Source organism: Galleria mellonella, unplaced genomic scaffold, assembly GCF_026898425.1.
Source record: "Galleria mellonella isolate WM207_F2 unplaced genomic scaffold, CSIRO_AGI_GalMel_v1 utg537, whole genome shotgun sequence".
NCBI classification, from domain to species: domain Eukaryota; kingdom Metazoa; phylum Arthropoda; class Insecta; order Lepidoptera; family Pyralidae; genus Galleria; species Galleria mellonella.
The window spans coordinates 2,091,693-2,107,829 of NW_026442112.1; the positions used below are offsets into that span (position 1 = coordinate 2,091,693).

At 37.0% G+C, this 16,137-nt stretch overlaps 2 protein-coding genes across 5 annotated transcripts in view; one reads left to right on the forward strand and one right to left on the reverse strand.

Moving 5' to 3' along the window:
- LOC113522250 (serine palmitoyltransferase 2) overlaps positions 1-12,063 on the reverse strand; it is a 28,067-nt gene extending 16,004 nt beyond the window's left edge. Inside the window, exons 1-2 of the mRNA XM_052898764.1 lie at positions 11,799-12,063; positions 6,785-6,973 (exon numbers count right to left, since the gene is read on the reverse strand). Of these exons, the coding sequence (XP_052754724.1) occupies positions 6,785-6,973; positions 11,799-11,963 (354 nt within the window). The 5' untranslated portion in view covers positions 11,964-12,063. The remainder of the gene's footprint in view (positions 1-6,784; positions 6,974-11,798) is intronic.
- An 890-nt stretch (positions 12,064-12,953) lies between these two features.
- The window catches only part of LOC113512486 (reticulon-1-A), a 46,554-nt gene continuing 43,370 nt past the window's right edge, over positions 12,954-16,137 (forward strand). For 2 of the 4 annotated variants that reach the window (XM_052898691.1, XM_026896385.3), the window contains exon 1: positions 12,954-14,064. In XM_052898691.1, coding sequence (XP_052754651.1) covers positions 13,368-14,064 — 697 coding nt within the window. In that variant the 5' untranslated portion in view covers positions 12,954-13,367. Of the gene's footprint in view, positions 14,065-15,877; positions 16,061-16,137 lie in introns of those variants that run through there. The other 2 variants (XM_052898694.1, XM_052898696.1) reach the window with 1 other exon arrangement.

Genomic DNA, 16,137 nt, shown 5'->3' on the forward strand with positions numbered 1-16,137 from the left:
GAAATTAACACTTGTTCGCGGAACGCGCGTTTTAATAGCTCAAATGATAGCTCATTAGCACATGAACTGTATTCAACGCATTAGAGCTATAAAATCGTTTATTTCTAAGTAGGGCCTTAGATAAAATTACAACAGTTTTTTTTAGTACACATTGTTACTGCATAATCTATGGTTGCTGAAAGGATCGTTAAGTGTAGCAATGTGTGAATGAAAAATAAGTGTCACCATCTTATGGTCTGGTCAACTATTCTGTTTACATTTTTATAAAGTTCCGTTGGAATAGACTATAAAAGAATACACTCCCAGATGCTCCGAGGTCGGAAATCAAATGCGTCGTGTAAGTGTACGATCGATACAACCTCTACAAACAGCCTACCTACCATGATAGGCTAAATGAAATGTAGTCAATTGTAACAGTAGGGGAGAATTAGCCGCTAAGAAATTGGAATCAAATTACGTATAAGGAATAAACTTCAATTATAAGTGAATTACGTTCCATTTGAAGTCTATTTAGGAGAATAACATTTCTAAATTTGGTATTTTGGGTTTTGTCCCTAGATATTATTATTAGGGACTTATTTGTTCAATTCAAAAGTTAGTCTGCAAAAATAAATATTAAAATTGCTAAAGAAATGTCAAAATTTTTAGTCGTTCAAAGACTTTAGAACTTTGGTTTTTGATGAACGGAACGTCACTTTTCGTTACACGCATGATGTTGTGCGTACAACGATACGCATACATATGCTGAAAGCGACGTTCCGTTCATTATAAACCTCAAAGATAATGAACTAAGCACATAATACTTATTTACGTAAGATAAACCTTGCCTTGAAGTATTTGAAAATTGAATTTTGGTTCGAAACTTTGCAATTACGTCTATTTGTTCATTTCTGTTATTAGTTTACAAATGTGAATACACTTTCCACTTCGAAAACCTCAAGTTGTGATGAATGAACGTGGTCTATTGGCGGTCAAATGTAAACTACAGTTGTTCATGTTTCTACGGATTTCTTCTAGTTTGAAAGCGACTAAAGGAACAAAAAATAATAGACTAGTGCAAAACCAAACCTTAAATATACCAAGCTCCTATGACAATATCAATCCCTTAAATTACACATTCTTCTTCTAGAAGAGAAGAATTAATGGATTATTAAGAACGAAATCAGAAGAGTGTTGCGCGACGTTTTCTATACAGCTAACCAACCATGAAGCAGTTGTGTTTGCATGGCTGTGTTTCGGTTTGAAGGGTGGGATATAGCAGTGAATTTACAGGGTACAGAAGAATAACATCCGAGTCCTCAGGAATGGCAACGCATGGGGTGTATCATGGGCGAAACAGTATACTCTGTTATGTCCATGGTATTGCTCATGTGTATAGGCGACGGTTACCACTTTCCATCAGGTGGGCCGTCAGCTTATTTACCATTCTAAGTTGTATAAAAAAAAAGTTGTTGTATTATAGTTTCAGAATCAGTTCCAAAATATGACTGCACAGATAAAGTAAAAAATATCCTTTTTATACTGAGAATTGCAAATAAACTGATGACTCATTATTCCTGAGGGCTACAGCATGGTCTTTCATTTTTGACCTAGTTCATTGATCCTATAGATGACAATGCGTCAACAGTGGGTGAGATGGCTTCCATTTCTACATTATTTCCATGATCAGAATGCTGGACAGCATACAGTACCTACGTCATATTTCGCCATGAAATGTCAAGTTAAAAAAATTGTTCATTTAAACCCACATTTGTTGTGTTTTGGCGCATAAACCGGTAGCTACTAATGTTTTTTAAGTCTGGCAATGAAAGTATTTAAAAGTTAATTTGCAATTCAATGCAGAATTGTACATTTTTAGTGATATCGTACCGGTTCGTTTTCGTATCTAAGTAAACCAAGGTCACTTTTTGCTGCGATGAACGAGCGATTGGATGACATTAAGGCCGGTAAATTTGTTTTTTTTTTATGCAACTTCGAATGGTAAAGGAACCGACGACTAACTTGGTGGAAAGTAGTAACCATCATTTATGGCCATGAATAGCACCATAGGACTAAGGTACTATACGTAACCTATAGTTTCACTCTCTTGTATGTCTGTAATAGATAAACTGAAAAATACTCAACCGATTTAAAAAAAAAATAGACAACTATATTAATAGTGAGTTATCTTACTCACTATTAATATAGTAGTCTATCTTGACTACGTATTATTTTCGAAAATTCTATCTACCCGTGCAAAGCCGGACCGAGTCGCTAGTCTTACATAAAATAATGTTTGTTCTTGACAGTAAGAAAAACATAAAATAATCAGTCAAACCATTTACTTAATTGATATTTAATGTTGCTATCGCATAGTAATAATTAAACTATATGGCAACATTAAAATGTCACTTATAATAATAAGACGTCTCTATCTATGACCTAACCTTATTATAGAAGAAAGTAATGACCGTTTATTGTTGCAATATATTTTATTTATTACATGTATATGTATTAGGGTTGCCACACATTCTTTATAATATAATACAGTACATTTATTTCCAGCAATTAAACTATATACATATTAAAGACAATAATAAAGTGTGGGTAAGTATCTCTTGTAGCTACGCGTATTTAAGAATCTTGAAACTTCGAAACTTTTTCATTACGTACCTTCATTAACCCTCTGACCGGACATCCCGCGATTCCGCGTGCAGTATCTATTAGTTTAATTTTACGCATCCCGCAATTTCGACGTGCTCGCATTTTTTATGTTTATTGACGTTGTTATCCCGCGATTTTTGTTTTGATAGACTGATATTGTTTCTCAGAGTCTCGCTAGATGGCTAAATAGTCGTACTGTTATTTGTTGTCAAAGCGATGTGCAAAAATGAAGCGGAAAAAAATACGCGGTCAGCGGGTTAAGGGAGAGGATCTGAGTCCCCGCTCCACCTCTTAAAAAATAATGTTAAATACACCAGTAATCCTGTAAGGTTTATTTTACGAAAAAAAAACACAAATGCATTTTTTAGAACACGAAAACCGCTAACTACCTATTTTCTCACAGAATGATTTGAATTTCTTCCAGCTAATCTTTCAGAGACAAGTTCACCCTTCGCTCATAATATTTATATCTGTTTTATTTATGTAATTTACAAGTGCAAAATATGTAAAAATCTGTTAACATTCTATATTCAAATGAACGACATAATAAGACCAAAAACTTTATCATAATTTTCGCATAACGGACAGCGAATCTAATGTACAAGTAGAAAGTGGCAACCCTAATGTCTAAGTATGAAATAATAAATCGACGCTAAAATTACAAACGGTTTGAAATTATCCGCAGCATGGGGAATTTCCCACATGGCAACGTTACTAGTTATGTTCCATGTGATCTAATATGCCAGATGCGTTAGTGCTATATGAATACACACTTATAATGATCTTCAGTACACATACCAACAGCAGAATGGACAGTCATTAAAATTCATAATTGTCATGACAATGATTCAAAACTAATCCTTACTAATAATAGGGAGGAAGGGATTGTTAGTAATGCGGACTGCCAGTCTCATTGCTAGCAATGTACCCTGTCAGGTCGAAATCACGTGGTCCCCCTTGGAAACCACAGTGCTAAATTCCAGGTGCATTTATCACGATGGGCTAACTGATCTGCCTTTTCATTCTCACCTATCATCCCGCACTGGTGCCCCACCAGCGTATACAAATAGCGCAGGCGGGGTTACCATTCCATTATCAATCATTAAAAAAATCCTTACTAATATTTAGTACTAGCGGCCCGTCCCGGCGTCGCACGGGAGGACATTTTTACATTTTAAAAAGTGGCCATTAAGGCTGCACACGCGACGGAAGCTTAAAAATGGAGTAACTTCTCCCGTTTTCCAAACATTTCCCTTCAGTGCTTTGCTCCTATTGATTATAGCGTGATGAAAAGTATACTATAACCTGCCCAGAAGTATTAAGAATAATTGTACCAAGTTTCGTTAAAATCCTTCGAATAGTTTTTGTTTCTATAACGAACATACAGACTGACAGACAAAAAATTTACTAATTGCATTTTTGGCATCAGTATCGATCACTAATCACCGCCTGATAGTTATTTTGGAAATATATTTCATGTACAGAATTGACCTCTCTACAGATTTATTATAAGTATAGAAGATATAGATTAACTAGCCAGCCTCACGTGACGCGAAAGAAGTCATATGTAAAAGCTTAGCTATTATTATTATTAATAGATAATCTATACATATAATAAAACTGCAGAGGTCGAATGTCTATACAATGAAAAAACAAAAGCTAAAAACCGAATCAGGGGGATGTTAGAAGTGAAACAGAACACATCCAGACTTTTTTCGCAAAGTCGCGGGCTTCACCTAGTTTTAATTAAAAGGATAAATACGTTTGTTCGTTGACGCATCAAGTTCTTAGTATCAACTATAAATATCATACATTTTAAACACGTGTTGTTGATACATATCTACACTTATAATAAATCTGTAGAGAGGTCAATTCTGTACATGAAATATATTTCCAAACTAACTATCAAGGAGTGATTAGTGATCGATACTGATGCCAAAAATGCAATTAGTAAAATTTTTGTCTGTCTGTCTGTGTGTTATAGAAACGAAAACTACTCGACGGATTTTAACGTAATTTAGTACAATTATTCTTCATACTCCTGGACAGGTTATAGTATACTTTTCATCACGCTACGATCAATAGGAGCAGAGCAATGAAGGGAAATGTTAAAAATGTCCACCTGTGCGACGCCGGGATGGGCCGCTAGTTTTAGACTAATTAAGACGATGAAAAATTGCAGTTAAATGGTACCTTTTATTATTTAGCTACGTGTAGGTGTCGTAAGAGGTGACTAAGTGAGAGCGAGGGATGGGCAGCAGCGTCTCTCTTAAAACATCTCCAAAGCCTAACTGCGGTTGTCAACCCGTCTGCCAAGCGTGGCAACTACTGGCAAAACTCCCCAAGGGAGAGGCTTATGTTAAGCAGTGGACAGTTAAAGGCTGACATGATAATGATTTCTTTAACTGATAGTATTTTATTTTAAAATAGTTTTTTTTTTGATGGGTGAAAATGGTATGGTAACCCCGCCTGTGCTAACGAGATACGCTGGCGGTACACCAATTAAGGGTAATAGATGAGAATGAAAACAGGCCAGTTAGTCCATCATGATGGATTCATCAGGAATTAACCATGATAGTTTCCAGGGAGAACCGCGAGGCGGTCGACCTGGTTGGGTATATTGCTAGCAATGGGATTCTCAGTCTCCATTACTAACAATCCTCCCCCCCCCCCCCCCAACAATTTAAAATAGTTTTGTGAACAAAATAATGCAAATATGAAAGCTGAATGTTATAAAAATATAATGTACACTTAATGACCCAGCAAAACTAGGTTTGTGCATTTTATCTCGTTCCACATAGTTGCTTCATGTAAGATATTAAACAGAAATGTTATTTAATAAACGCTAAGCGCATTCTAAGAATTGATATGAATGGTTTTTTTTTATCATTAACACCAGTTACTGATAAAAGAAGTCATTCATGTATATATAAGTGCATGGTGTTCCTCGTTTTATAGTGTTTTTTTTTTTTATGGGTGAAAATGAAATAGTAACCCCGCCTGCGCTAACGGTATACGCTGGCTGGGCTGGCTGGAAGATGATAGGCGAGAATGAATGCAGGTCAGTTGGTCCACCATGATGAATTTGACAAGAACTAATCATGATGGTTTCCAGGGGAACCGCGTGGAGGTCGACCTGAGAGCATATATTGCTAGCAATGGGGCTATTTGACCACATTACCCCCCGCCTCCCGTTTTATATTGTTGTATTTTTAACCAACTTCAAAACGAAAGAGATTCTCAATTCGGTTAGTTTTTTTTTTTTATTTTTGTTACCCCATAACTCCGTCAGGTCTAAACCGATTTGGATTTTTTTTTTATCTGTAAGGATATACCATACATACAGATTGGTCCCATAAAATATGTATAAAAATGAGTTTTTTTTCTCTTAAATCTAAATAATTGATTTTGCCCAAATTGGAGTCGGTTTTTCTTTTTTGGGGAACACAATCCTTATTTCTATTTAACATGGAATGACAAACAAATTGACGATCTGCTTGATGAAAAATAATAACCGTCACCTATAAACATGCAGTATAATTAGCACAACAAAACACACTGTTATATTTTTTTCCTAAAGAAGGTAGTCTTCAATTTAGCGTAGCAATGGAGCCTCTAGTACCATTACTAACAATCCGTCCCCCCCCCCCGCGCCGAAAAAAGGGTTTTTTAATAGATGATAATAGAATGGTAACCCGGCCTACGCTAACGGTATACACTGACGGGGCATCAGTGTGGGATGATAGATGAGGATGAAAAGGCAGATCAGTTAGCCCACCGTGATAAATACACCTGGAATTTAGCACGATGGTTTCCAGGGGGGACCACGTGGAGGTCGACCTGACAGGGTGTATTGCTAGCAATGGGACGGATAGTCCACATTACTAACAATCCTTTTCCCCTCCCCCGAAAAATAAGGGACCACACGGCGAACATTACCCTAATATGTATCTGTGGAGGGAAAAGGAATTGTTAGTAATGGGGATTAGCAAGCCTGTAACTAGCAATACACCGGATCGCCGGATTGAACCTGCAACCTTCGGAAGGTGAGACTGTATGTTTAACCACCACACCACCACGCCGTCATAAAAAAATATAAATAAAAAATAGTAATGAAATTACTACAATAATAATTACATACCTCTCTGTTCTTCTCTGTAGCGACCTTCGGTGTGAACAGGAGCTGGTTGATGAAGCCCAGGAACATGAGTATATAAAGGCCTATGTGTGTTAGAGCCGCTGTCAACAGTGTGGACTTCTCGAATGATCCGGCGAATGTTTCATGCTGCGTCCAATCTATTGGTGGCAATCCGTCGCTTTTTGCAAATTTCTAAAAATAAAAAATATAACTATATATTTATGTCTATAATACTCAAAGGTCTTCGTCGTTCTTCGATGCCGTTATGACAATTTTTTGAAAATGGAACGGTCACTCCGCCTGCATTATCGGTATACACTGGCGGGGTACCAGTAAGAAGTGATAGGTGAGGACGAAAGCAGGTTAGTTGGTCCATCGTGATTAATTCAAGAAGGTGCACGATAGTTTCCAAGAAGAAGCGCATGGAGGTCGACCTAATAAGATATATTACAATCAATAGAGTTGTTGGACCTCATTATTACGATCCTTTTTCACAACAGTTGATGGGATCCAATATGGCGGGGGAAAGCCTATCGCCGCTTTGTTCGTTTCCATCACTGAAATTTCTTTTAAGGATGAGGATAGAATGATGATGTATGTCAAGTATGATGGAGTAAGAGATGAAGTAATGTGATTTTAACGTCCAATTTTATCAAGTGTTACGTTTGGCTCAGAAATTTTGGAAAATATTTCATGGTAGGTTCTCTGATTACTGAACATTATTTATTTTAATATGAAGGGTTTGTCATAGTAACGGCAGTATCTAGTTTTTGCTTATCGAGCTTTTCTTACACTTTTGTTGTTATTGTTCTCCAACTGGTGTGAATTTACTGGGTACAGAGGAATAACACCTGAGTCCTCAGGAATGGCAACGCATGGGGGGTATCATGGGCGAAACAGTATGTGTGTGTACTGTTATGTCCATGATACTGCTCATGTCTATAGGCGACAGTTACCACTTTCCATCAAGTGTGTCGTCACTTGTTTGCCATTCTAAGATGTATAAATAAAAACTGACTTAAAAAAAGGGAGGCGATTGTAAATTACAATGTATTTTTAATATTATTTCAGAGCTCTTTTATTTATAAACCGATTAGGTAAGTATGTTGTTTTTTATCAGAAAGGGATATACTTTCATATAAAAAAAATCCATAGATAATGCATAAAAATCGCTTCAGTAGTTTGGTTTTTAAATAAAAATGACTGGTTTTGCCAATATGAAGTTTTACAAAATCATAGGGATGAAAGTGTGGGTGTGAGTTTGTTATGAACAACTACATTTTTTTTTTCAATGATAATGGAATGGTTACCCCGTCCACGCCAACGGAATAAGCCAGCAAGGCACCAGTGACAGATGATAGGTGAGAATGAACAGGCAGGTCAGTTAGCCCATCGTGATGAATACATCTGGAATTCAGCACTATGGTTTCCAGGGGGGACCACGTGGAGATCGACCTGATAGGGTGTAATGCTAACAATGGGACTGGTAGTCCACATTACTAACAAACCCTTTTCCCCGTACTACATAGTATTTAGAATTTTGGTCTACAAGAAAGAATTATAACGTAACAAAATGATTAACTTCAGGCTGCAGCTGAAAATCAGTGCTTTGCTTTTAAGCAAAACCATCACTGAGCTGTAGCCTATTTGGGTCACTGCGACACACATGGCGAAACCATATTTTATCTTTTGTTGTATATTTTGAAAAGTGTAATTTGATTGTATAAACTCATTTGTAAATTTACGTGTGTCATAAATGGCTCAAATAAAAAGTTTATCTATTATGTGTAGTATATTTATTTATTTATGTATAGTACGAGGTCTGTCCGGAAAGTTCGTATAAAAGTGTTCTGGAATGCGAGAAAGAGGAGTGGGGAGGCCAGGTAAGCGCAGGACCCCTTCCTTATGTCCCTAACAATGCTTCAGTTCTGGTCTGACCGCCGTGCGGTGCGAACTGGCTTGTCACGCCATCTGTGAAGTTACCTCTTAACGAAACCCCGTCGGCATGGAGCCCGCTTCCGTTGAAGAGCAGCGCGTCGTAATCAAGTTTCTCTCGAAACTCGGCAAGAATGGCCGTGAAATTTTTGCCGATCTCAGAACAGTTTATGGGGATGATGCTGTGAAGGAACCAACCGTCCACAAGTGGCTAAAAAGATTCAGAGAGGGCCGAGAAAGCGTTCAAGATGACCCACGTTCAGGACGTCCTTCCACTTCACATTCCGACGAAAACGTGGAAAGAATTCGAACTTGTGTTAATGGGGACCGTCGTTTAACGGTCAGACAGGTGGCTGAAGAGCTTAATTTGGGCAAAACCGTGGTCCACGAAATTCTAAGAAACGAACTTCAAATGAAAAAAATTTGCGCCAAGATCGTTCCCAAGCTTTTGTCCCCGGATCAAAAATCACGAAGAGTTGCTTGCTGTGAGGACTGTTGTTGGCCCCGTGTGACTTCTTCTTGTTCCCAAAAACCAAATTGGTACTTCGGGGGCGGCATTTGGGGGACATAAATGAGATAAAAAAAGCTACGACGGGGCAGCTGAGAAACCTACAACCAGAGGACTTTCAAGGAGCCTTCTCACAGTGGAAACGGCGTTGGCACAAGTGCATTATGTCACAGGGGGAGTACTTTGAAGGGGATAAAATTGATTTACCTGAATAATTGTAAAATAAAATTTTTAAAAAACTTTTATACGTACTTTCCGGACAAACCTCGTATAGTAAACCTTATTGATTGCAAATAGGATTGTCATCATCATCAATCAATCGATCAATCAGAATCAATCTAAAATTAGTAAAGATATAGTGTAACACACAAAAAAAAAAAACAAGCATATTGAAAACCAATTCCTAAATAAACAATAAGCATATCTGTATCCAGATAGATATGGATTTCTTAATCTATGCTAGATATAAATGTTCTATTTATCATATGTGTATTATATCAATCTACATATATACCATAATCTCTCTATCTTTTATTTACCTATCAATCTTAATACATGCCAGTGGGTAGAATCTCATAAAAACGAAGCATGTTATATATAATAATTAAGAGTTACTCTAAGAATGTTTTCAATTATATATTTTTGTCTTTAGTTGGAATATATATTTTGAAATTAAAAACATATTTTTATAAATTAATAACATTAAGACAAAAAAAATATATATATAATCTTATATTCTTAATAAATTCTTATATCTTAATAGTGAAAATACCAAATTACTGAACTAATTTATATAAAATTTCCATGGGACCAATCAAAAAGTATATTCTTTCAGTTAAAGATATAATTTTTAAAATAGATATGTAAATGATGAAATTATGAGGTAACAAATATAAAAAAAAACAACCAAATTGAGAATAATAAATTTACAGAATGATTGAATATATTTTCAAGGAAGTAGGGCTTGAAACTATTTTATAAATAATTTATTAAACACTTATTCATATTTACAAGTTTACATGAAAATGAGGAAAATCAGGTAACATAATGGACAACTTAATAACATGGATATAGTAAAACTATTCAGTGGATACTATGTTTCAACTGTACATTCATTTTTAATAATCCTAACTTTAATGAATTTAGTTTATAATTTACTAACTTTCACTCATGACTTTGTCCATGTGGAATATGTTTACTGACTGGGATACAATATAGCCTATATCCTTTTCCATCCCATGTAGTTTAAGTAAACAAAATTCATAGTGATTAGTTAAATAAACAAATTAACTTTCATATAATATTGGTTAGGATAAAGGTTGCCAGTTTGCTTTAACAGTATGCTAAAACTTTTATTTTTTTATCCTGTTTGATACAATATTAATAAATACTCTGGTTGGTGCAGTATTAGTCCTTAATATATTTAATAGTTGTAGTTTTACTTTAAAATAGATGTACAATAATAAGATTTTCAACATAACAATAAGACAGTCTTGTAGTAGTCAAGTGTAGTGTCACACAGAGGGTGTCTCAACTGAGCGATTAATATCCAATTTGCAGGGTAGTATGGTGACCGTTCCGTTATAATAATTTACACGGCCTACCCACTAGGTCCGCCCTTGTCTAGGCATGTATTAGTGTTAACAATCCCTATTGTTTTATGTAAAATAAACAGACAAATAAGTTGATGGGTCACCTAATGGATAGTGGACAATGATGTCTTTAGACATGAACAGCACATCACAGGGAGGAAAGGGACTGTTAGTAATGAAGTCTAATTTCCCCATAACTAGCAATACACCCTCTTAAGTCAACCTCCATGCAGTTCCTCCTGGAAACTATCATGATTAATTCTCATGGAATTCGTTACGATTGGTTAACGGACTTGCTTTCATCAACACCTATCACCCGCTAGTGGTGCCCCGCCAGCACACACCAATAGCGCAGGCAACTTTACCATTTTATTATCACCCATAAAAAAAGCAGCATATCACAATGTATACTGTGACTCATTTGGAACTCATGTGCTACCTTTTCTAAGAGACTTGCAAGCTCGATTTATATACATATTTATATGTAGAATAACGAAAAGGCAAATGGTTTGTATAAGTAAACATAGGTAAAGCCATTGTTTATAGAAAAAAAATCTTATACATATAAAATCAATAAAATAATATATTTTTATATGGATTTAAAATACTTAAATTTATTGTAAATATATTTAATTACTAAATTAAATCTAATAAAATAAATTAAAATCTACTTATTAATAATTAATATTTGTGTGAAATTTACAAATTATTGTCATGGTGCTAATAATTGAAATTGTGACCTTGAGTGATTGACGTGAGGTATTAATTTAAAATCAATCGAAGGCGCGCCAACCACATGACAAACGACAGTGGGTCACTGGGTTAGTGTGGATAAGCTTTAAAGTCGAATGAGTAGCACTAGGTCCCCATAAAAACACTTCCAAAAGCTCGAAAACAAGCTTTAACGCAAAGGGGCGTGTCATACACACCGGCAAAATTGTTTCCTATTTTTAAAAAGGAAGAGAGAAATAAAGTTACTCACGCCGGTGCCATTGTTTAGTTGTGTATTTTTCACATATCCATTTTTAAAATTGGCGGCTTTTCCATTTAATACTTTTTCTTGTTTTCCATTACATTCTTCTAATTTATTTAATTGTACCGTACTATTATTTGGTAAAGAACTACACACTGTTTCCACCGCCATCATTTTAAAGAGTGGCTAACTCTGATTTGAATTGAAGTTTCTATGATGAGGCGAGGTGAGGTGATTACTCGTGCTCAGATTTCATTCAGCAATGATAACGCTGTATGCAGTGTAATCATGTTTTCTACTAAAATAATATATAGCACTGTAATAATAGCTACAGCGCTTTTAGATACCAATTCAAGCAACTGTTTTACCGATTTAAATGTCAATGTCAATTAATGACATTAGAATAAGTCAAAGATTACGGAATTCCTTGTTCTTAGGAATAAGTCTAATAGAATGACATAGTGTTGCCATTTATAAAAAGATGCAATTTGTTGGGATTAGACAAGACATACATTTTATACTTACCTTGTTCTTATATTTTATGAATGGCAATTACTTTAATAAACAAACAGAATAGTATTTAACCTTTTAACCTGAAGACAATTGCTGATAAAATGGACTGTCCCATCCTAAAATATTGGGTGGGACAGGTTATCAATGTAAGAGCGTTATCACCGCTCATTTACTAACATAGGTTAAGTCAATTTGTAACTAACAAAATGGGCCTTGTAGTCTAATTAAATAAATATTATTATTATTATTATTTTAAATTCACTACTTAAATAGATTATTTTGTGCAATCTTCTGTTTTAAATTTATGCTTTAACGTTTAATGATTCAATGCCATAATAATTTTATCTGTAATTTGTATATAAATAATAATTGAATTTTGTAAAACTAATATTATAATGTAACTTAAATTCTTAAGTTTATATTCTTAGTATTGAGTCATTGCACATGTGACAGATGATATTTTAGTGCTCCGTATATTTGTCTGTTCTTTTCCTTAATTTAATGTTTTGTCACTGGCATACTACACAGAAAAAGAAAGAAGAGAACAAGGCTGTATATTAGTTATTCTTTTGTTCCATTTAAAACGATAGGTTATTGACTAAAAACAGCTGTCAAAAGCGTTGTCGGTAAAGCAGTTTTACGTATCTTTGTTGAAAAGTCAATAAATTACATTTTACTTTTTCTTGTCTTAGTATATTCTTCCCGTAAGTGTATCATACACAAATCGCTTCCTTAAAATTAATTGTCACCAGTATATGTGGCCAAGCTAATAATTTATTTAGTACGAAATAATTCTTCTAACTCTTCAACTTTCAAATACCGGCGGAAGGCGCCGCCCCCGCTGCATTGCATCGTTCGGAGTCGGAGGGGTCGGCAATGAGTAATACCGTTTCTCGTGCTGAGTGACGTCGTGCAGCGATTGCCGGTGAACGGCTTGCATCAGTCTGATACAGCGAAGAGACACGAGAGGACCCGCCCTCTATATTGCACCCTCGCGCTTCCCCGCACCCTATTGATCTTTATTGCTAGTCTGTTCTATATTTTACGTAGTTGAATAAATTTAATATGGATAGCGCCGACGCTCTCCTTGGTGGTCTCGCGAGCGGTGATAAGGGGCCGTTGTCTGAAAGCACATCGGTCGCGGAACATGCGTTAAAGCGCGACCAGGACTCGACGGATGACTTCGAGCACCTGGACCGCGAGAGCAAGCAGGAGGCCGGTGAGTCACCGCTGCATCATCACCGCGCGGCTACTCAGAATTTTCTCGACATGGAACGCGAGGATCTATTCGTGGACACGCCGCGGGCACCCTCCGCTGCCGAAAAGCTTTCTGAGCACCTCGCAGACAAGTTTACTGACAGTGAATCGGACGCCGATACTACTGGCGAGTCGCCATTTCATCGTCCGGCGCCACAACCCGCCAGTGCAGTGCCCAAAGCTCCTACGCCTGAACCAGCGCCGGCCGTGGTGAAGGATCCCACTCCTGTGCTCGCACCAACGCCGGCCCCGGCACCCGTACCGATCGTAAAACCCTCGGAGCCGCCACTGGAAATTCCCCCCGAACCAAAACCGGTTCCGGTTCCCGAGCCGAAGCAGGAGGTTCCCAAGCCGGAGCCGACACCGCCACCCAAGCAGGAGCCGGTGCCGCAGCCCAAACCGGCCGCACAGCCTAAATCGCCTCCAGAACCCAAACCAGAGCCAACCCGAGCGCCCACTGCGCACGTCATCGAGGCCGAAGTTATTTTCTGCCAGATGGGACTTGGTAAGCATTTTCTTATTTTATTTCATAAAACATAATCATCAATGAACCTATTAGAAAACAAGTACTGCGTCCTTCGATCTCTCCCTGGTCAAAAATTACTTAATATTACAATATACCCTGGGTCCATTCCAAACAAAGCCTACCTATCATTGCGCTAATATTTTCTTCGTTTGGTTTACAAAAATAATATACCAATATCCATTAGGTGAACTCTGATATATCTATACGACATTAACTTGATGATAATAATGATAATTATCATCATTCTGTTGTTAATTATATGAAAGTAACTGCGTAACTTAGGTACGTCATACGTCATGTCCCTTTTATACCTCTATCACGTAGGTAGTAGTTACAATTATAGTATAATAAGTATGTATTCTGGAAGTATATATGGATAATTTATTATTCACGACGCAGTTATTCATAGATGCCTACTTATTCTGTATTTGTACCGGCATGATTTCATCGATCAATTCGGAAGTGCCACCATCACTCGCAGACATGACTGTGTTATGCCGCGCGGCATTTTTTGTGCACCAATTTTCGTACTCATTTCAAGGCGACTCAACACTGAATGCTTTCGACCGTGAAAAATCATGTCTACAGGTGAATTAAACTTCGTGATTTACAAAAGAACAAATGTAATTATAACGAAATCTTTTGCAAATGCTAAGCAATAAGGAAATAAATATGCAATACTATGATACTTATACCTTGATCAATAAACACAGCTTGTGTTTTTCAGACGTTACAAATTATTGTCTTGTAAATTGCTGAATTGAACGGGGTTAGCTGTGCAGGCGATGTCGGGGCCCGGTGGGGGGTGTAGGAGGAGGTTGGCAAGAGGTGGCGGAGCGGCAAGAGCGTTGACCGCGATGCAGCGACCGGGTAACGGAACCCACTGAAACCCACGCCTCTCACTGCACGCGGAAAGAAAGGATGTCCGACCAATGCGACACAGAACTGTGTAGTCGACCCGTGACGCATCCAAAACAATAGCCCAACACAATACCTGGCTATAAAATAATACATCTAGACTAGATTTCATATTGTCACACTTGCACAGCTTATGATAGATCTTCATTAGAAGATCATGATATAGATTGTTTAAATAGCCTCTACTGATTTTATAGATTCAGTTAAACCTACTTAGGTTTAAAGCCTATAGATGAATATGCAAATTAAATGCTAACAAAGGCAGTCTGGTACGCATATATTATATGACCTTAGTATGTATCGCGCGATAGCGTCGCACGACACCACGTAAAATGAAAGCATTTCCATCTATAAAATGACTCATAGATACGATAATCATTAATAACGATAATTTTACACTATGATCTAATCTCTACAGCGTTGCGTAACGCGAAATGAGTATTATCACTATAGAGAGAATTGCACTGATATGGTCAACCTTTATATAAAAAATGCAATGTTATCATCATTTGACGTGCACTAGAACACTGGATACACATAAAACTGAATCATCTTATCAGTGACATCAGAGCAAAGAGTGGAATAATCCTCTTGTATACAATAGAAAACATTTCAGAGTTAGATTTTTCTATACGTAACCCAAATTGTTTCACGTAGTGGTCAAGTTTGATTTCTGGAATCCAGAAATCCAGAATCTGGACCAACAATTTGATATGCAGGATCCAAGATCTAGTTATCGATTGGCATGGTCTTTATTGTAACTATATATCGAACATGGTTATCAGCGCGTTGCCTATCGTCTCGACGACCGCGCGGTATGTGCAGCACGACGCCACCATAGCTAATTTTAGAAGCAGTTCTGAAGCACCGCTCACACAACCAAAGATTCCTCGGTGCTGAGTTCACGTCAACCGCTCGAACGCTCCTCAAGCAGTGATTTAAGTTCTGATGTAGCCTTGTGTGAGTCGTGAAGTGAATCATAGTTTCAAGGACCATTGCTTTATTGTGTGGAAATAATTGTGTAAAAACATGGGATCCGATGCTAATGCTGTCACGAGTAAGTACTATATGCGGTTTTTTGGGATGTGGTTTTTTCGTGGGATTTGGGAATTGCGAACGTAATGCTATAAGCTT